The sequence below is a fragment of the Danio rerio genome, chromosome 4 (genome assembly GCF_049306965.1).
Source record: "Danio rerio strain Tuebingen ecotype United States chromosome 4, GRCz12tu, whole genome shotgun sequence".
NCBI classification, from domain to species: domain Eukaryota; kingdom Metazoa; phylum Chordata; class Actinopteri; order Cypriniformes; family Danionidae; genus Danio; species Danio rerio.
Genome location: NC_133179.1, coordinates 340,001 through 362,500, shown reverse-complemented (window position 1 = coordinate 362,500; position 22,500 = coordinate 340,001). Strand labels below are relative to the sequence as shown.

General features: G+C 38.8%; 2 protein-coding genes across 2 annotated transcripts in view; one reads left to right on the top strand and one right to left on the bottom strand.

Annotated features, from left to right (window-relative positions):
* The window catches only part of syn3 (synapsin III), a 35,190-nt gene that overhangs the window by 5,541 nt on the left and 7,149 nt on the right, over positions 1-22,500 (top strand). Inside the window, 3 exon segments of the mRNA NM_001353964.1 lie at positions 794-885; positions 1,235-1,391; positions 2,590-2,679. Of these exon segments, the coding sequence (NP_001340893.1) occupies positions 794-885; positions 1,235-1,391; positions 2,590-2,679 (339 nt within the window).
* LOC101885062 (metalloproteinase inhibitor 3) lies at positions 2,757-15,893 on the bottom strand. Its single transcript, XM_073946795.1, has 5 exons — positions 15,689-15,893; positions 9,807-9,889; positions 9,306-9,417; positions 8,372-8,493; positions 2,757-5,562 (listed from the first exon to the last, which is right to left on the bottom strand). The coding sequence occupies exons 1-5, from the start codon at positions 15,852-15,854 to the stop codon at positions 5,365-5,367; spliced, it is 681 nt and encodes a 226-aa protein (XP_073802896.1). The 5' UTR covers positions 15,855-15,893; the 3' UTR covers positions 2,757-5,364.

Below are 22,500 nucleotides of genomic sequence, written 5' to 3'. Positions count from 1 at the left end.
TGCCATGTTTGTGTGGCTGGAAAAGTGTTTTCATTAATATAACAATACTCAGCTAAATATTGGCTCTTATTTACATAAAATAATATTTACATATCATCAGAATAATCATCAGACTATTGTTGTTATATTCATAGAAATCTGCGATTGATGTTTCATTCATTCATTTTCTTTTCAGCGTAGTCCCTTTATTATTCAGAGGTCTCCACAGCGGAATGAACCGCCAACTATTCCTGCATATGTTTTACATGGTGGATGCCCTTCCAGCTGCTACCCAGTACTGGGAAACAGCCATACACACTCATTCACACACACACTCGTACACTACGGCCAGTTTAGTTGATCAATTCCCCTATAGCACAAGTGTTTAGACTGTGGGGGAAACCCACGCCAACATGGGGAGAACATGCAAACTCCACACAGAAACACCAACTGACCCAGCCGAGGCTCAAACCAGCAACCTTCTTGCTGAGCTAACCACAAAGAAACCATGCCACCCCAAAAACTTTCATATAAAGGACTAAAATATATGAGAAAAATAAATAAATATATGAGGAAATTATTAAAACAGCTGAGCAGTAGGATGGGTTTGGGTGGGGCTATTCGTTTGATTGGCCAATGGCATGGTTTTGGGGGCGGGGTTGTCATTTTGACTGACAGATGTTGTGAGTTTGGGGCAGGAGCTATTACTTTTATATACTTTTTTTGTGTTTAACTGTGTGTGTGTGTGTGTGTGTGTGTGTGTGTGTGTGTGTGTGTGTGTGTGTGTGTGTGTGTGTGTGTGTGTGTGTTTCAGGCCGAGTTCTCCGAGATCAATCTGGTGTCGTGTGTGAACTCTGGCTGTACGGTGGACATTCAGGTCACTCGAGGAGGAACTAAAGTGGTCAGGTGTGTTTTTATGTGTGTGTGTGTGTGTGTGTGTGTGTGTGTGTGTGTGTGTGTGTTCCGGCACATTCCTAAAGCAGATCCAGTCAGTCCAGACTGTTTTTTTTTTCAAGCTTGCTTTCTGTGCATTTATTCACTCTGTGTGTGTTTGTGTGTGTGTGTGTGTGTGTGAGTGTGTATCTTCTGTCTCAGTCTCTCCACACATGTGCTCTCAGTGACAGATGTGTATGTGTGTGTGAGACAGATGTGTGTGTGCAGCTGTTGTTCATTCGTCTGCTGCTCTGCATGTGTTGTAGTGGTTTGCTGACGTGTGTGTGTGTGTGTGTGTGTGTGTGTGTGTGTGTGTGTGCAGGTCTGTGAAGCCAGATTTTGTGCTGGTCCGCCAGCATGCGTACAGTATGACCCCCGGCGAGGACTTCCGGAATCTGGTGATCGGCCTCCATTACGGCTCCATCCCCAGCGTCAACACACTCTTCTCCATATACAACTTCTGCAGCAAACCCTGGGTGGTGCGTCTCACACACACACACACACACACACACACACACACACACACACACACACACACACACACACACACACACACACACACACACACACACCTTAAGTCTCAGACTTTGTAATGAACGTTTTTGTAAATAAGCTTATATCATGTTTATCTTCAGTATTATCTATATATTGTTAGATTATTGTGAAATATTTGTATTATTTAAAATTTAAATGACTGTTTAATAAATATAAAATAATAAATATTCATTTTCCAGTGACCGAATCATTAATAAAAAGCAGAATATTATTGATTATGAAGAGCGATCAGGATATTGTCTTGATTATTGAGGCGTTCACCCAACACTTTCAGCACTTTACATATGTGTGTGTGTGTGTGTGTGTGTGTGTGTGTGTGTGTGTTTATTTCATACACTCATGTCACTCTACAGTGTACATTTTGAAGCTAAACATGTAGATTTAATTGAGTTTACTATAATTAACGTCAGAAAAATCCATTTACTAGTAGACTGTGAGTGTGTGTGTGTGTTGCTGTATTTCTCCTGGAGTGTGTGTTTGCGTTTAGAGCCAATGGATAAAGCAGGATTCCTGGCCTTTAAACAGAGCTGAGGGAGGATTGAGTGTTTCAGCCACAGCAGACTAAACTACTCATGAAGAAGACAAAACACACAGCGTTATCTCACACACACACACACACACACACACACACACACCGTCACATGATCCTGCGGAAACACTGAGCACATTCATAAGCTCGGAGGCTGATCATAACCCTGACCTTCTGCATTATAGAGGTGCTCATATGGTCTTTTATTCTGCTGTAAATGCGTGAGTTCCTGTGTGATATTATTCATTACCGACATGCTACACTGCTCACTTTAATCTGCTCTACTTTCTGGAGCTGCAACAGTGAATTGAGCTGCAGTCATGAATGAGAGTGTAGAATAGATCATGTGTTCATCATCGAGTGTGTGTGTGTGTTTGTGTTTGTGTGTGTGTTTATCTGATAATAACAGCACACTGGATTATTACACTCATCAGCCAATCAGAATCCAGCATTCACAAACACAACATAAAAAAACATTTATAGATTATTTATTAATGTTATTATTATTAATAAATGGCTGTGGGTTTGGTGTGTGTGTGTTTTCTCTGTATTACTAATGTGTGTGTGTGTGTGTGTGTGTGTTCTCTCTTCAGTTTTCCCACATGATCAAGCTCTATCAGACTCTCGGCCCGGAGAAGTTTCCACTCAACGAGCAAACCTTCTTCCCAAACCACACACAGATGGTGAGTCGCTAACTAGTGCACACACTAACTAGTCCTGTTGCCTTTCTAGTGCTGTGGCAGTAATGACAGAGTCAGGCTGCATTTTCACAACAGTTTATTATAAAAATATAAAACAGAGAAATTAAAAATCAAACATTTTCCAAAGCTCTAAACTGAGACATGATCAACTCTCTCTCTCTGAGACACACACACTCACACACACTCACACACACACGCTCTCACACTCATATATGCAGTTTATAAGGACTCTCCGTAGGTATAATGCATTTATACAGTAAAAATTTGTATACCTTATATACTCACTTATTATATACTCATTATACAATTGTGTTCTCCAAAACCAACACACACACACACACACACACAGACAAACTTTCTCCCTCTGACACACACACACTTCTCACTTTCTTTCTCAGACACACTTTCTCTCTCTCTCTCACACACACACACACACACACACACACATTCTCTCTCACTTTATTGGATGAATGTGATCAGATCAGGATGTTTGTGTTACAGACAGATTATTTACATGTTATAAAAACACCAGTCAGAGGCTGAGACTGACCAGCTTAACCAGCAGGTAACTAGTCCTTAGTTAACCAGTCTTCTCTTAACTAGTCTTCTGTTGACTAGCCTTTTGTTGACTAGTCCTCAGTTAAATGTTACTAGTCCTCAGCTAACCAGTCTTCTGTTGACTAGTCCTCAGTTAAAGAAAACTAGTCCTCAGCTAACTAGTCTTTTGTTGACTAGTCCTCAGTTAAAGATAAGTAGTCTCCAATTAACTAGTCTTCTCTTGACTAGTCCTCAGTTAAGGGTTACTAGTCCTCAGTTAACTAGTCTTCTCTTGACTAGTCTTCAGTTAAAGATAACTAGTTTTCTGTTGACTAGTCTTCAGTTAAAGGTTACTAGTCCTCAGTTAACTAGTCTTTTGTTGACTAGTCCTCAGCTAACTAGTGTTCTGTTATCTAGTCATCAGTTAACCAGTCTTCTGTTGACTAGTCCTCAGTTAAAGAAAACTAGTCCTCAGTTAACTAGTCTTCTGTTGACTAGTCCTCAGTTAAAGATAAGTAGTCTCCAATTAACTAGTCCTCAGACTAGTCCTCAGCTAACTAGTGTTCTGTTATCTAGTCATCAGTTAACCAGTCTTCTGTTGACTAGTCCTCAGTTAAAGAAAACTAGTCCTCAGTTAACTAGTCTTCTGTTGACTAGTCCTCAGTTAAAGATAAGTAGTCTCCAATTAACTAGTCTTCTGTTGACGATTTCTAAGTTAAGGGTTACTAGTCCTCAGTTAACTAGTCTTCTCTTGACTAGTCCTCAGTTAAGGGTTACTAGTCCTCAGTTAACTATTCTTCTTTTGACTAGTCCTAAGCTAACTAGTGTTCTGTTATCTAGTCCTCAGTTCAAGGTAACTAGTCTCCAATTAACTAGTCTTCTGTTGACTAGTCCTCAGTTAAGTGTTACTAGTCCTCAGTTAACTAGTCTTGACTAGTCCTCAGTTAAGGGTTACTAGTCCTCAGTTAACTAGTCTTCTCTTGACTAGTCTTCAGTTAAAGATAACTAGTCTTCTGTTGACTAGTCCTCAGTTCAAGGTAACTAGTCTCCAGTTAACTAGTCTTCTGTTGACTAGTCCTCAGTTAACTAGTCTTCTGTTGACTAGTCTTCATCCGCTAGTTCACATCTCAGCCTCCGACAGAGGAATGGAGCAGAAAACCTGACGAAATGAACACGAGTTTAGTGGTACAGAAGATTACTCTAGCTGTTCAATATCGATGATGTGTTTGAGTCATATTCAGCACCGCCAGGATCTGTACATCCACCACACTTTACAGAATAAAAGCCATACCTGAAGCCACTTGTAGATAAAATCCTGGTTAAAGTGTAATGAGTTTAAGGCTTGATTTTTACTATAAACGCAGTTTATTACACTGTAAATAAATAATATGATCAATATGTCATGTTTTGTGTTATTTGGACATTAGTTGATCAGGTTAAAATAAAGTAAATAATTTAATGTTTTAAGTCAGTTTAATTGATTTAAAGGGACAGTGCACCCCAATAAAAATGATTTATTTATATTATATGAAAAGGCAGAATACATTTCAGAATATCTTGATTTTTGATAAAAAAGAATGACACAAACTCAAGTTTTTAACACTTGAGTGAGTAAATAACGAGTACATTTTCATTTTTTGAGTGAACTTTAAGTTGAAATAGCTTGTATAGTTACCTTAAATGTGTTTTACATTTAAATTATTAATTTTAAACATGACTAATGTGATGCACGTTTAAAAACATTTGAATTAAGGACTGTTTTATATGACAAATGATATTAAAGTGTGTCCATACGTGACTTTTATTCTGTAAAGTACAGTAGAAATGTTTGTGTGTGTGTTTTTAATATATTTTTTAAGATCTCTCTCCTCTTTCGTCATCAGCACAGTTGTTGATACAAAGATGATGATAATACATCTACAGTTTCTTTTAATAAAGTAATAAAAAAATACTAAAAATCACCATTTCATAGCTTATATATCATAAACGGCAAGGACAGAACGTGTTCAGGATCTGAACGCAGACGCTCATAAATAGATAAATCTGGCAGGTAAAACACATGGATGTTGTAGAAGCAGGACTGGACGGATTACTGCCAGTGTGTGTGCATGTGTGTGTGTGTGTGTGTGATCAGGGGTCAGTGGTGTTGATGGTGATCTTGTCGCGTCCACTCATCCCTCTGTACCAGCTGCAGTAGCCCTCTTTCTGCTGGATGCAGGCGTAGTGGCGTGACTGGTAGCCCGGGTAGCCGAAATGAGAGAGCATGTCCGTCCACAGACACTCGCTCTTAGACGTCACGAAACACGGCAGCGTGTGGCACGGCTTGATCTGCACACACACACACACACATATACATTAAAACCCCCAGATTGATTCAATCTGTTCATTCAAAACTGAAAAGATTCATTTAGAATAGAAGCAAGTTACTGAATTATTGAATCAGATGTTCAAGTGATTCATTCAAAACAGCTGATTCATTTAGAAAAGAAGCATACATTGATCATTAAATCAGTAGCTCAAATGATTCATTAAAATCAAGGCGGCAAGTGACAAGGCTTGATCTGCGCACACACACATACACGCACATTATTAGTATCATTCAATTGATTCATTTAAAACAACTGATTCATTTACAAAAGAAGCATGAATGGATGTTTGAATCAGATGCTCAAATGATTCATTCAGAAACCAATTCAGTCAGGAGTTGTTCTTTCAATTGATTCATTCAAAACAGCTGATTCGTTTAGAAAAGCAGCAAGTGGCTGAATTATTGAATCAATACTCTATTCATTAATTCAGAAACGGATTAATCCAGGAGTGATTAATTCAAAACTGCTGATTCATTTAGACCAGAAAAACATGACTGACTTTAAAAATGGATCATTGAATCAGTTGCTCTAATGATTATTTCAGAAACAGATTCATTGAGGAGTCGTTCATTCAATCGATTAATTCAAAACAGCTGATTCATTTAGAACAGCCGCATGTGACTGAATCATTGAATGAGATGCTCAAGTGATCGATTCAGAAACAGATTAATTCTGGAGTGATTCATTCAAAACAGCTGATTCATTTAGAAAGGAAGCAAGGCCCTAGTTCATTGTATCAGTTGATGAAATAATTTGTTCAGGAAACAGATTCACTCAGGAGTCATTCAGCTGATTCATTCATAACTGCTGATCCATTCAGAAAAGAAGCAAGTGGCTGTCTTTATAAATGGATCAATGAATCGTTGCTCAAATGATTTATTCATATTTCAATCATTCATTCGCTATATTCATTTAAAACTGTGGATTCATTTAGAAAAGAAACTGACTTAAATGATTCGTTCAAAACAGATTGTACAGAAAATTCCATATTAATGCTGTATATAGTGCTCTGTGTGTGTGTGTGTGTGTGTGTGTGTGTGTGTGTGTGTGTGTGTGTGTGTGTGTGTGTGTGTGTGTGTGTGTGTGTGTGTGTGTGTGTGTGTGTGTGTGTGTGAGTGTGTGTGTGTCAGCAGGTGTAGTGAAGCGTCTCCTTCAGTGTGTGTCAGTGCAGGTGTTGATGAATGCGACTCATTGATCAGAGAAGTGTTTTTCACCTCTGAAAGCCGCATATCTGAGCTTTACACAGATCGTTTCTGACGTGTCTCTGAGTCTCAGTGATATTGAGAACCGGATGTTTAACGCTGTTCAAAGCCTGAGCTTGATTTATTTCCTCTGAAGTGAACATCTGCAGGAGTGTAGAGTCAATGCACTTTGATTTTCAATGTTTCTTCCTCATTTAAGCTCCTCTGGACCTCATTTGAATCTCTTTAACCAGCGCGTCTGACTGTCTGCTTGAGCTGTGGTGCACAGGGTCAGCACTGACTGAACATGCAGCTTTCAGTATATTTTTAATTGTGTAAGAAACACCGTTTAACCAAAAACTGCTCAAAATAAAGTAAAATCTTACAGGTTTAAGGTAAATCATAACATTACCTTCAATTTAAATCATGCAGAATGAATAAATGCATTATACAAATTGCCAGAATAGTTCCCTAACACTGATAATACTCATTCATTCATTCTCTTTTTAGCTTAGTCTCTTTATTCATCAGGGGTCGGCACAGCTGAATGAACTGCCAACTATTCCAGCATATGTTTTACACAGCGGATGCCCTTCCAGCTGCAACCCAGTACTGGGAAACACACATACACACTCATACAAACACACACACTTATACACTACAGCCAATGTAATTCATCACCTCCCTATAGCACATGTGTTTGGACTGTGGGGGAAACCTACGCCAACACGAGGAGAACATGCAAACTCCACAGAGCAATGTCAACTGACCCAGCTGGGCTCGAACCAGCGACCTTCTTACTGTGAGGCCACAGTGCTAAACACTGAGACACAATGTCGCCAATTTGATTATAATATAATATAATATAATATAATATAATATAATATAATATAATATAATATAATATAATATAATATAATATAATATAATATAATATAATAATAATAATATAATATAATATAAAAATAATATTATAATATAATAATGTAATATAATCTAATTCTAATATAATAATATAATAATATAATATAATATAATAATGTAATATAATCTAATTCTAATATAATAATATAATATAATATAATATAATAATGTAATATAATTATAATTTAAAATAATATAAAATTATAATAATATAATATAATTATAATATAATTAAAATATAATAATAATAATGGCTAAACTTAATAATCGCAATTGTAAAAATATTTCATAATTAAATATATATATATATATATATATATATATATATATATATATATATATATATATAATATAACGTAATTAAATATGGAGATAATAAAATAGCACTAAATAAACTGCTAAAACATGAACCATTTAAGATTTCAAAAATACTCAATTAAAAATAAAATAAAATTGGAGGAAATTTGTGATATTACTAATAAATATATTGAAAAATACACATTATTATCTAGATTCAGATGTGTGACTATTTGTAGGTCTACGATGATGATGATGATGATGATGATGATGATGAAGTGATGAAGGTGATAAAGAGTGTGTGTCGCTCTGCAGTGTTGCATTACTGTATGTGTGAGGTGCATTATGGGAATGAAGGCGTCTCACCCTGCAGCTGCAGCCGAGCTGATAGCGGTGGTTGATGCCCTTCTTTTGCGCCAGTGAGAGATGCTCCCAGCGCCGGTTAAAGTTACACAGACCCGTGTAGAGGCGTCCGTCATGAACACGCCCTGCACACACACACACACACACACACACACACACACACCGTCACTTTCTGTGGCTCACAATCCTGCCTTCTATATTTAACAGTCTGAGGATTAACACTTTCAGCACAACAGCTGCACACACACACACACACACACACACACACACACACACACATATAGAAACATACAAGTACATACACACAGACATACACACACACACAGACAGATACACAAACACATACACACACACTCATACAAACACAAAGCACAAAGGAAGACAGACAATACATAGATACACATGTATACATACACAGACACACACACACACACACACAAAGACAGGTACACACACACTTGCAAACACACTCACAAACTAAGCACAAAGACAGACACACACACACTCAATAAAACACACTCACACATCGAGCACAAAGAAAGACAGACACACACACACAAACAGGCTCACACACACATACACTGCACAAAAATGCACAAAGAAACACTGACACACACACTCGCGCACACAACACACACATTTGCCACTGAGTGGTTTAATCAGTGCAGTTTAATGAGTCATGATCTGCTAATATTACACTCACATCAAAACACTGTGTGTGTGTGTGTGTGTGTGTGTGTGTGTGTGTGTGTGTGTGTGTGTGTGTGTGTGTGTGTGTGTAGGCGCACTGTCCCACGATTCACGGCAGTAAGTCTGTCAGCTGGAGTGGAATGTTTTAATGCAGTGCGTGCTGCTGTAACTGTGTGTGTGTGTGTGTGTGTGTTTGTGTGTGTGTGTGTCTGTGTTGACGATGGTGGTGTGTGTGCGTGTGTCTCACCTGTGATCAGGTACTGGTATTTGTTGATGTCGAACTTGACTCCGCACATACTCTCAGAGTCGTGTGTGTAGACGTACTGCACGTGCTGAATCTTCTCGAAGCCCTTGTACATCTGCACACACACACACACACACACAGGTTTAATTGCGCGCACACACACACACACACAGACAGGTTTAATAGCACACACAGGTTTAATAACACAAATGCAACACACATATAATAGCATACACACACACACACAGACAGACAGACAGGTTTAATAGCACACACACATGTTTAATTGCGAGCACACAGATTTAATAACACACATGCACACACAGATATAATAGCATACACACACATAGTAATGCCACACACACATAGATTTAACACCACACAGACACACACACTCACACACACAGGTTTAATACCACAGACACACAAAGCAAGAGGACACAAGGATGAGCAGGCTGCTGGTGTGTGTGTGTGTGTGTGTGTGTGTGTGTGTTTACTCCTCACCTTCATCTGTTTGACTGTGTATCGCAGCGTCCCGAACGGACCATCGTCCAGTAGCTTCTTGCCCACCACTTTAGCCCTGATCACTGCAAACACACACACACACACACACACACACATTGTTGAGGCATCATGGGTACTCTCTGGAGCACAGCACACAGTAAACAATCCCAGACTGCATATACACAGATGAAACACCTGATTAGTCTGATTTAAAGATGAAGCGAGATCAATCAGAGTGATCAGCAGCTCTGACAACACACACACACGCGTCCGTAATGTTTAGAAGTGTGTGTGTGTTATGTTTTTTAAAGTGTGTGTGTAAATGTATGTATTACGTATGTGACGTCTATATATGTGTGTGTGTGTGTATATGTGTGTGTGTGTGTGTGTATATATGTGTAAAGTGTGTGTGTGTGTCACACAGTGTTGGCCAGATTCTGGTGTGTGTGTGAGGAACTAGACTGCTTCCTCAGAGACTGCAGAATGAGGCCGAAGCCTCAATCCCATAATGCCCTGCAAACCCTAGTAACCTGATCCAGTGTCCAGCACCGACACACACTCCTCACCATTAACACACTCACACACACACCGGTCTGACCTCTTGTTGACACTCAGGGTTAATCGGTCATGTTGTTGACCTCCGCTTTGCTGTGCCCTGATTGGCTGAGAGCCACTTAATAGTTTTCTGTGTGTGTGTGTGTGTGTGCGTGTGTAAGTGTAGCCCAGTTCCAGACCACGGCTGTTTATTAGTGTGTGTGTGTGTGTGTGTGTGTGTGGGCACCTGACCGGCCCTCCGTCCGTCCCGCAGGCTATATTTAAGAGCAGCCGTCCTCTGAATCATACATGAGCGCCCGCTGTCACTCATGCATATTCATGAGCGCTAACACTCTGATTTACATGGCAGAAAGTAGGTGGCGGCCGGCCGGACTGATGGAGGGATGATGGAGGAGTAAATGGGTTACAACAGCAGATCCTCCTCTGCAGGAGTGATTCACGGCTGACAGAGGCGTGTAAGTGTGTGTGTGTGTGTGTGTGTGTGCGCGTGTGCGTGTGTGTGTGTGTGTGTGTGTGTGCGTGAGTGCGTGCGTGTGTGTGCGTGCAGTAGATCAGAGCTCCTGCTCAAAGCACAGAGTGTAGGGCACAACACTAATCTGGAGCCCTAAAGAGTGAATGAAGCGTTTCAATCCCTTCTCAAGACCTGCCAACTGCAGATCTACACACACACACACACACACACACACACACACACACGCAGGACACTCATTTACTCAGATACTGATCAAAGCTCACTGAACTTCACACAAACAAGTTACGTCAACCCAGAACGAGTGTTAAAGTGTTTGATCTGACCTCAACTGCATATGGCATATGGTAGCTCCTCCCCTTTTAAAAATCTGCCAATGGTGTGTTCGTTTTCTCACATTTCTGCCTGTGTGTGTGTCTGTGAGTGTGAATTTCTGTGTGTGAATAAGTACGTGTGTGTATTCGGATGAGTTTGTGTGTTGATGGGTGTGTGTCCGTTTATGTGTATGAGTGTGTCTGTGTTTGTATGGGTAGATAAGTGTGTGTGTTTAGATATGTGTTTGTGTGTGTGTGTGCGCGTGCATGTGGATGAACATGCATGTGTCTGTCTGTCTCTGTGTGTGTTTGTGTGTGTGTGTGTGTGTCTGTATCTGTGTGTGGATGAGTGTGTGTGTGGATATATATGAGTATGTGTGTCTCTCTATGTGTGTGTGTGTGTGTGAGAGTGTGTGTTTGGAGGAATGTTTTTGGCAGTGTGTGTGTGCTGCTGTGTATTTCTGCCGCCTCTGTTTTATGATTTAAGCAGCACATTGGCACATCAGTGATTCATCTGAGAGTACAGAGAGAAAAAGAGAGCTGCTGAAGCTCATGAGTCACCATCTTCATCATCATATTCATCTTCATAATCATCATCATCATCATCATTTAATGAAACAGTTATCTACAATATCATGAGCTTTAATCCACAGCCTGGCCAAACAGATCTGTGTGCATCTGTGAATGTTGACCTGTCGCTTTAATGACAAAATAATCTCTATAATATCATGAATAATGATTCATTTCTAACACAGAGTTATTAAATTGATCTTACAAATCTTAGTGAACTTTATTTAGGTTAAATAACATCAGGTGCTGTTAGCTCATCAGCTCCCGTTAGCTCATGTTCACTCACTGTGCGTTAGCTGTAATGTAAGTGTACTTTAATAATGCATTAGTAAGTGTTGACCATGACTCTGAAGTGTTAGTGTTATTGTAAACTCTGATCAACTGCTGCTGCTCTCCATGATATTTCAATGGGAAATTGATAATGGCTCAGATTTCTTTGTGAGCGATATCAAAGCAGTTTTTGGAGACACTTGAATTCTTCCTAACATACGGAGACGTGTGTGTTTGTGTGTGTGTGTGTTCGTCTACATCCACACTGAAGCGTATGCTGTCTTCGTTGGCCCGCAGCCGTCGCTCCATCTGATGCCTCTGGAAATATGCTACACATGGCAGCGGCTGCGAAGCCTTCTGCATTCTGAAATCTGCACGCCTGGAGCCGAGCCACCGATTCACACACTCACAATAGCTGCAGTCTTCGCCTTTCATACAGCATGAATACCAGCACAAAGCCAGAGTCACATTTTATGGGACATCTCAATATCTAGTTTATCCACAAACAGATCATCAGTATGCTGGTCATATGTGGCCTCTTAAGCAGACAGTCCGGCTCCGCTTATCCTCCGCTGAGCCTCAGGAGCCGCAAACTCCAGACCCACATTTTCCTGTCAGATGAGCGCAGGTCAGGAGCAAAACAACCAGCTTAGGCAGAGATTATAATGCTGGGATATGCCGGCTGAACAAACTTAGAATTAGTTTAGGGTTGACAAAACATCAAACTTCAAATCTGAACACAATCTAAACCTGACTTTAACCTGAACACAACATGACCATAACCTAAACATAACCTTAACACAACCTGACTATAACCTGAACACAACAAGACTATAACCTAAACATAACCTAAACACAGCCTGACTATAACCTGAACACAACAAGACTATAACCTAAACATAACCTAAACACAGCCTGACTATAACCTGAACACAACAAGACTATAACCTAAACATAACCTAAACACAGCCTGACTATAACCTGAACACAACATGACTATAACCTAAACATAACCTAAACACAGCCTGACTATAACCTGAACACAACATGACTATAACCTAAACATAACCTTAACACAACCTGACTATAACCTAAACACAGCCTGACTATAACCTGAACACAACATGACTATAACCTAAACATAACCTAAACACAGCCTGACTATAACCTGAACACAACATGACTATAACCTAAACATAACCTTAACACAACCTGACTATAACCTGAACACAACCTGACTATAACCTGAACACAACATGACTATAACCTAAACATAACCTTAACACAACCTGACTATAACCTGAACACAACAAGACTATAACCTAAACATAACCTGAACACAACCTGACTATAACCTGAACACAACCTGACTATAACCTAAACATAACCTAAACACAGCCTGACTATAACCTGAACACAACATGACTATAACCTAAACATAACCTAAACACAGCCTGACTATAACCTGAACACAACAAGACTATAACCTAAACATAACCTGAACACAACCTGACTATAACCTGAACATATTGTGAACTTTTATTGAACACAACCTGATTATAACCTGAAGATAACCTGACTAAAACATGAACATATGCAGAACTTAACTTGAACACAACCTAAATAAAATCTGAACAAATCCTGAATTTAGCTTGAACACAACCTCAACATAATCTGAACATATCTTGAACCTAACCTGGATACAATTATAACCTGAACATATTCTGAACACTGCCTGTATATAACCTGAACACAGCCTAAACATAACCTGAACATATTCTGAATTTAACATGAACACAAACTGAACTTAACCCGAATACAGTCAGAAAAATAAATCCTGAACTTAACCTGAACACAAGCTGAATATAACCAGAATTTTTTATCCTGAACTTAACCTGAACACAACCTGAATATAATCTGAATTTACCCTGAATACAGTCTGAACACAAACTGAATAAAACCTGAGTATTTATTCTAAACTTAACCTTATCACAATCTGAATATATCCTGAAATAACCCTGAACATAACCTGAGTGTAACCTGAACTTAACCTGAATACAGTCTAAACACAAACTGAATAAAACCTGAATATATATCCTGAACTAAACATGAACACAACCTGAATATATCATGAATATTTATCCTGAACTTAACCTGAATACAGTCTAAACACCACCTGAATATAACCTGAATATACATCTTGAACTTAACCTGAACATAACCTGAATATAACCTGAACTTAACCTGAATACAGTCTAAGCACAAACTGAATAAAACCTGAATATTTATCCTGAACTAAACATGAACACAACCTGAATATATCCTGAACACAATTTGAACAAAACCTGAACTTATCCTGAACACGTCCCAGAGCATGTTTAGTTACCATGCTGCCTTCATGATATCTAAACTCAGGATTGGTACAAACTGAGTTGAAACTTATCTGGCTATTCAGCTAATCCATCTTCATAGTACAGGCCCCGACATCAACACACTAACACATGTCCACACACTAATAAACACTAACAAACAGCTACACAAACATCAACACTTACAATCTCTACACACTAATAAACACTAACAAACATCAACACAATCGAACACAAACATCAAACAACTATCCACACACTAGCAAACATCAACACACCAACAGATATCCACACATTAATAAACAGTAACAAGCATCCTGAAGTCCGCACACTGCGCTGCTTGACAGGCGACTGATGAATCAGAGATGACAACAAAAGCAACATCACTTCAGAGACGCACAACACTTTCACCATCATGAGTATAAAGAGAACACTCACTCCTCCAGCACAGGAATAGCTTCATTTCTCTTTACAAGTTAATGGAAGTCGTGTTGACATTAAAATCCATAACAAGTTATGAAAACTTCTCCACATGAACATCACTGTAAAACAGCACAACTACAACAAACACCAGACTGAAATCACATTTAGATGACAATCAGAATCCATTAGAGCTCATCTATTTATTTATTTATTTATTTATTATTTAATTCCAGCCAAACTACAATAAATAACTTTCTCCAGAAGAAAAATAAAATAGGAAACACTTTTATTATTTTATAACGCTTTTCCTAAAATAGGAAACACTTTCATTTTTTGTCTAAAAATAAAAATATTTTTAAAAATATTTAATTTATTTAAAAACTAAAGATTTAAACGGTTAAACTGAAAATGGTAACCATTGACCTCCATAGTAAAAAAAAAAGTCAATGGTTACAGGTCTTCAGCATTCTGCTAAATATCTTCTTTTAGTGTGCAACTGATGAAAGTAGGCTAAATGATGACAGAACATTTTCTTTTTTGTGTGAACTTTATCTTTAAGTCATTTTTATGCTAAAAATGCACTTTCATTATTATAATTATGATTAATTATCATTATTATTAATAATAATAATTATTATAAATATCATTATCTTTTATGCATTGCATTATCTCTTCTTGCTGTTAGTGCTGTTGTTTTAGAAAAGTGCATGTGCACTGAACAGAAGGGCAAACACACATTTGATTGTGCTGATAAAGAATCTGACACAGATTAAACTCTGCGCGAACTTTTCCTGCAGTGACGCACTGATCGACGGATGCTCAGTAAATATCAACACTTACATAACAGCGAGTGTCACCTTACAGTCCGTCACACACACTTGCACACACACACACTCGGGGTTTTCTGCTTACCGATGTCGGAGTGGCAGTACGCGTCCTGCGGGTGCGAGATCGCGCACGAGCATGCGTCCGCGCGCTCCTCCATCACACACAGCAGACAGAAGAGCAGAAATACGGGCTTCATCGAGCTGAAGAAGTGCTGCTGTGACCGAGAAAAGAGCACAGATGTGGGCTTCATGATGCTGGAGTGCTGCTGCTGGAGCTCCTGCTGACTCTCTGGAGGGCTCCGCGCGCTCCGTATATATAGTGCGTCAGGGCGACGCGCGCCGCCGCCTCAGCCAATCACAGCGCGCCGAGCTGCGTTACAGACGCATGACGTAATGGAAGTGACTTCATAATGTAAATGTCTTTTTTTACTCTTACTTTTCGACATTTTGTGTTTGAGGTTGACTCACTGCTCAAATCTTTCCATTTGTGCAACAACAAAAAATGTGTCCGATTATTGGTGCTAAATAAAGAGCTGTTATCTGCTCACGCTGATATTTAGAGAGCTTGTGATGCTTTTAATTAATTTATTTATTTTTATACACTTCTATTGTATTGTAATTTACCCCTTACTTTGTTTGTTTTCTATTTTTGGCTCTGTGTAGAAATGCTGTTAATGTAACTTGTATTTTCTTTTTATATTGATTTAAAATCGATTGTGTTTGTATCTTTTTATTCATGAATAAATTAATAAATAAGTGTTTAATTTCGTTGTATTTGTTGCAATAACTGTTTAATTTTGTAACATTAATAAGTGTTTAATTTCGTTACATTGAGCGTTTATTTTGTTACATGTGTAGCAATACGTGTTTAATGTAATTTCGTTGCATTTATAGCAATAAGTGTTTAATTTTGTTACATTAGTAGTAATACGTGTTTGTTTAATGTAATTTCGTTACATGTGTTGCAAAAAATGTTTAATTTCGTTACATAAATGTTTATTTTGTTACTTTTGTAGCAATAAGTGTTTAATTTTGCTACATTTGAAGCAATAAGTGTTTATTTCTGTTACATTTGTCGCAATAAGTGTTTAATGTAATTTCGTTTTATTTGTAGCTAGGTGTTTAATTTCGTTACATTAATAAGTGTTTATTTCGTTACTTTTGTATCAATAAGTGTTTATTTCATTACATTAATGTTTATTTCGTTACTATTGTAGCAATAAGTGTTTAATTCTGTTACATTTGTTGCAATAAGTGTTTAATGTAATTTCGTTTTATTTGTAGCTAGGTGTTTAATTTCGTTACATTAATAAGTGTTTATTTCGTTACTTTTGTATCAATAAGTGTTTATTTCATTACATTAATGTTTATTTCGTAATTTTTGTAGCAATAAGTGTTTAATTTTGCTACATTTGTTGTAATATTTGTTTAATGTAATTTAGTTTCATTTGTAGCAATAAGTGTTTAATTTCATTACATTGGTAGCAATATGTGTTTAATGTCATTTTGTTACATTTGTAGCTATAAGTGTTTAGTTTCATTATATTAATAAGTGTTTATTTCGTTACTTTTGTAGCAATAAGTGTTTTATTTTGTTACATTAATAAGTGTTTAATTTTGTTACATTAATAAGTGTTTAATTTTGTTACATTAATAAGTGTTTAATTTTGTTACATTGATAAGTGTTTAATTTTGTTACACTTGTAACAATGTGTTTAATTTTTTATATTAATAAGTGTTTAATTTTGATACATTTGTCACAAAAATTTTAATGTAATTTCGTTTCATTTGTTGCAATTACTGTTTAATTTCATTACATTTTAAATGTTTATTTCATTAATAAGTTTGTAATTTTGTTGCATTTGTCGCAATAAGTATTTAATTTCGTTACATTTGTAGCAATATGTGTTCAATGTAATTTCGTTACATTTGTATAGTAATAAGTTATATTGTTTTATATGCGCCTTATTTAACTTAACTATTAAGTTAAATATTTGACTATTAATTTATTATTATCATTATTTTGGCGATTGTTTTTTTCTGCACAGGTTTGATCATTGTATTTCTTTTAGCATTGATAAATAAATTGAAATAAAAGTCTGTTTTCTCGTCTGCTTTGAGTTGTTTCGTCTCCACCGCAGACACACACTACATGAGGAAAATCAGTGGAAGCAGAGGCTGAATAACATGTGAAATACCGCCGCGGTTTCTGAAAACCCACTAAAATAATACTCCTAAAGCGAGCGGTGTGAGTCAGTGTGAGTGAATGGCGTGAGCTCACTGTCATCTGCAATAGCAGTTTAGAGCTCATATCATCATCATCATCATCATAAAGCATGGAAAATATGAAGAACACACTGATGGAATAACACATTATAGGCAGTCGAGAACCAAATGTCCATTTACCGTGTCGGCCTCATGTTTTCCTGTGGTGTGTGTGTGTGTGTGTGGTGTGTGTGATGAGCTGCTGAACAGAAAGAGTGTGTTTGATCATTGCTCCGATATCTACATCTGATAGTGTGTTTGTGGGTGTGTGTGTGTGTGTGTGTGTGTGTGTGTGTGTGTGTGTGTGTGTGTCAGGAGTTACTCCGAGATTCTGTAGTGTGGTGGAAAACTGTATGTGTGTAAGTGTGTGTGTGTGTGTGAGAGAGAGAAAGTGAATTTGTGTGTGTGTGAGTGACTTAGAAATTCTGTAGTGTGGTGGAAAACATGTGCGAGTATGTGTTTGTAACTGTGCGTGAATGTTATGAGTGTGCATTTATGAGTGAGTGTGTGTGTGTGTGTGTGTGTGTGTGTGTACGTGTAAATGCTTGTGTGTGTTTATGTATCTTCGTCTGCATGTTTATGTGTGTGGGGTTGCTTGTGTGAGTGTGCGTGTGTGTGTAAGTGTTTGCGAATTTGTGTGTGAGTGAGTGTTTGTGTGTGGAGTTACTCAGCAATTCTGTGGTGTGGTGAAATTTGTGTGTGTGTGTTTGTGTGTGTGAGTGTAAATGTGATGAATGAGTATGTTTGTGATTGAGTTGGTGTGTGTTTGTGTGCATGTGTAAGTGTTTGTGTATTTATTTATCTGTGTGTGTGTGTGTAAATGTTTATGTATTTATTTATCTGTGTGTGTGTGTGTGTGTGTGTGTGTTTGTGTGTATGTGTAAACGTTTGTGTATTTATTTATCTGTGTGTGTGTGTGCGTGTGTGTGTGTGTGTGCGTGCGCGCTTGTGTGTGTTTAAATGTTTGTGTAAGTTTATTTATATGTATCTGTGTGTGTGTGTATCAATCGTTTCGTGTTTTTTATCTGGGTCTTCGTTCGTGTGTGGTGTGTGTGTTTGTGTAAATGTTTTTGTGTTTTTTTTATCTGCATCTGCATGTGTGTGTGTGTGTGTGTGTTTGTATGTTCAAATGTTTGTGTGTGTTTATGTATCTGTGTGTGTGTGTTTGTATGTTTAAATGTTTGTGTATGTTTATGTGTGTGTGTGTGTGTGTTTGTATGTTCAAATGTTTGTGTGTGTTTATGTGTGTATGTGTGTGTGTGTGTGTGTGTGTGTGTGTTTACGTTTGAGTGTGTGTGTGTACATGTAAATGTTTGTGTGTGTTTATGTATCTGTGTCTGCATGTAAGTGTGTGTGTGTGCTTGTTTCTGTGTGTCTTTGCTTGTGTGTGTGTGTTTGTTTGTGTGTGTATTTATGTATAAATGTTTGTGTGTGTTTGTGTATCTGTGTCTGTGTGTGTGTGTGTGTGTGTGTGTGTGTGTGTGTGTGTTTATGTTTTTCTAAAGCGTCACATTTAGTTTCTGTCACTTGCTGCTCATAGTTCTGAGCCAGCGTTGGGTCAAATTTAGACAAACCCAATATTGGTTCAAGTTTTCCATCAAAACACCTTCAGCTTTTCACCTTGTTGTTTTATTTGTGGTTGTCCATATTTGACGCATACGCTGGGTCGCTTTCGGAGCATGGGTGAATCCGTGTGTGTGTGTGTGTGTGTGAGCGCAGTGTTCGTGCCTGTGGGAAACTCTGCATCAGGGTCTATATTTATGTGCAATTGTTTGTGAACTTCAGCAGCAGTTTCTGTTTCCAGCCGAGGCCAAAATAAGCAGGACAGGAGTGTGTGCATCAGTGTAGCGTCTATTTGGGAATCAGAAGTCTCCGTCAGGGCCGTGAAGCGCAGGATAAACAGGAAGACACTCAGATTAGCTGCTCTTATATTTTCAGTACACTGATAATCCCCTCGCCTGCAGAACAAACACTGATGCGCTTATCAAGAGCCTGTCATCTGTTAATCTCCTCTCTATGGGCTTATTTCATCAACATGTAGATATCTAACATGATAATAATGATTAAAAGCAGACACATCAATCTCACCTGCGTGCTCAGCCAGACAGAGGGTGCATATATATGTTGTCTTTATTACATTTATTCACTCAGATGTGTTGACCTCTTTATAAATCAGTCTTTCAGAATCAGCTGAACGTCTTCCTCTAGTAGTGCAGTGTGTGTAGAGCTGGCTGTGGAGGTGTGTTTGGGAATCCTGCATGTGTGTGTGTGTGTGTGTGTTGTAAATGCAGACTGTGACTAAGAGGAAATGCCTGTGTGTTTATAGAGGTGTGGATCAGCGGATGACGGACGCTGGACGCTACACACACACACACTCACACAGATGCAGTGTGTGCAGGCTCGTACTGTACATGGTCAGTCTGTGCCGCCGTCTCCTCTGGCTTTCCTGTAAATCAGGTGTTTAGCATTACAGTGGTGTGTGTGTGTGTGTGTGTAACTCAGTGAAGGGGTCAGAGGTCATGGAGACACGTGGGTGGGTGGAGGAAGATGGAGGAGAAATGTCAATTGGGTCTGTATAATCAGCATGGAGTAAAAATGTACTCCTGTGTATATAAATGATGCCACTCTCATTTCCAACATTAATTAAATAGCATGACCCCCCTGCCCCTCGCTTCTGCACTACTGGTCACATGGAGATGCCTTCTGGGTGGAGCTATCAGTCCTTTAGGGTGGGGAAGTCAGTCATTTAGGGTGGAGCTATTAGTCCTTTAGGGCGGGGCTATCAGTCCTTTAGGGTGGAGCTATCAGTCATTTAGGGTGGGGCAATCAGTAATTTAGGGTGGAGCTATCAGTAATTTAGGGTGGAGCTATAAGTCATTTAGGGTGGAGCTATTAGTCCTTTAGGGCGGGGCTATCAGTCCTTTAGGACGGAGCTATCAGTCATTTGGGGTGGAGCTATAAGTCATTTAGGGTGGAGCTTTTAGTCCTTTAGGGCGTGGCTATCAGTCCCTTAGGGTGGAGCGATCAGTCATTTAGGGGGGGCCATCAGTCATTTATAATGAAGCAATCGGTCATTTAGGGTGGGGAAATCAGTGATTAAGGGCGGAGCTATCAGTAATTTGGGGCAGAGCTATAAATCATTTAGGGTGGAGCTATTAGTAATTTAGGGTGGAGCTATAAGTCATTTTGGGTGAAGCTTTCAGTCCTTTAGGGCGGGGCTAATAGTCCCTTAGGGTGGAGCGATCAGTCCTTTAGGGCGGGGCCATCAGTCATTTATAATGAAGCAATCGGTCATTTAGGGTGGGGAAATCAGTGATTAAGGGCGGAGCTATCAGTAATTTGGGGCAGAGCTATAAATCATTTAGGGTGGAGCTATTAGTCCTTTAGGGCAGGGCTATCAGTCCTTTAGGGCGGAGCTATCAGTCATTTAGGATGGAGCAATCAGTCATTTAGGGTGGAGCTATCAGTCATTTAGGATGGAGCAATCAGTCATTTAGGGTGGAGCTATCGGTCATTTAGGGCGGGGCTATCAGTCATTTGGGGTAAAGCTATAAGTCATTTAGGGTGGAGCTATTAGTCCTTTAGGGCGGGGCTATCAGTCCTTTAGGGTGGAGCAATCAGTCATTTAGGGTGGAGCTATCAGTCATTTAGGGCGGGGCTATCAGTCATTTACGGGTGGAGCTATCAGTTCTTTAGGGCAGGGCTATCAGTCCTTTAGGGCGGAGCTATCAGTCATTTAGGATGGAGCAATCAGTCATTTAGGGTGGAGCTATCAGTCATTTAGGATGGAGCAATCAGTCATTTAGGGTGGAGCTATCGGTCATTTAGGGCGGGGCTATCAGTCATTTGGGGTAAAGCTATAAGTCATTTAGGGTGGAGCTATTAGTCCTTTAGGGCGGGGCTATCAGTCCTTTAGGGTAGAGCAATCAGTCATTTAGGGTGGAGCTATCAGTCATTTAGGGCGGGGCTATCAGTCATTTACGGGTGGAGCTATCAGTTCTTTAGGGCGGGGCTTTAAGTTGTTTAGGGCGGAGCTATCAGTCCTTTGGGGTGGAGCTGTCAGTCATTTTTCTGTGGGGCTAGCAGTCACTATTTTGTTAGCAATGCCCAGAGGATAAAATCAGATGTACATCACAATATGGGGAAAAAGGACAATCTTAACTTCAGTTTCATAGCGACTTCAAATACACACAGTAACTAATGCCACAACATCCTAATATTGAGGAGCTCTCAGAGTTACTGTATGACCACAACCTGATCAATCATTCACCACTAGACATTTATTAAACAGTAAACACTCGCTGATCAAGTAGAAGACTCCTCATACAGTTGAAGACAAGCTGTGTCTTTTGTTTTCCAAGTGCTGTTTAATAAATGTTATTCAGCACATTATTAAACATAATACTTTGAATAATTATTTCTTTGGTCTCTGGCATGATGACAGCACATCATATTTGACTAGATATTCTTCAAGACACTAATTCACTAGATTAATTAGGGAACTCAACAATTCTGTGGACAATCAAAAGCAATCATTTCCTAAGGGGTTAATAATAATATTGACCACAGCTGTTTTTAAACGCATTTATTTTACTCCAGACATAAATATAATGTGAAAATTGGAAATATTTG

What these genes read in the sequence shown, in the direction of transcription:
- LOC101885062 (XM_073946795.1), bottom strand. Translation starts at nt 15,854, where the DNA reads ATGAAGCCCACATCTGTGCTCTTTTCTCGGTCACAGCAGCACTTCTTC. An exon ending in GTACTGCCACTCCGACATCG is followed by an intron (nt 9,890 to 15,688) that starts GTAAGCAGAAAA and finishes GTGTGTTTGCAG; the next exon opens with TGATCAGGGCTAAAGTGGTG. An exon ending in ACACAGTCAAACAGATGAAG is followed by an intron (nt 9,418 to 9,806) that starts GTGAGGAGTAAA and finishes GTGTGTGTGCAG; the next exon opens with ATGTACAAGGGCTTCGAGAA.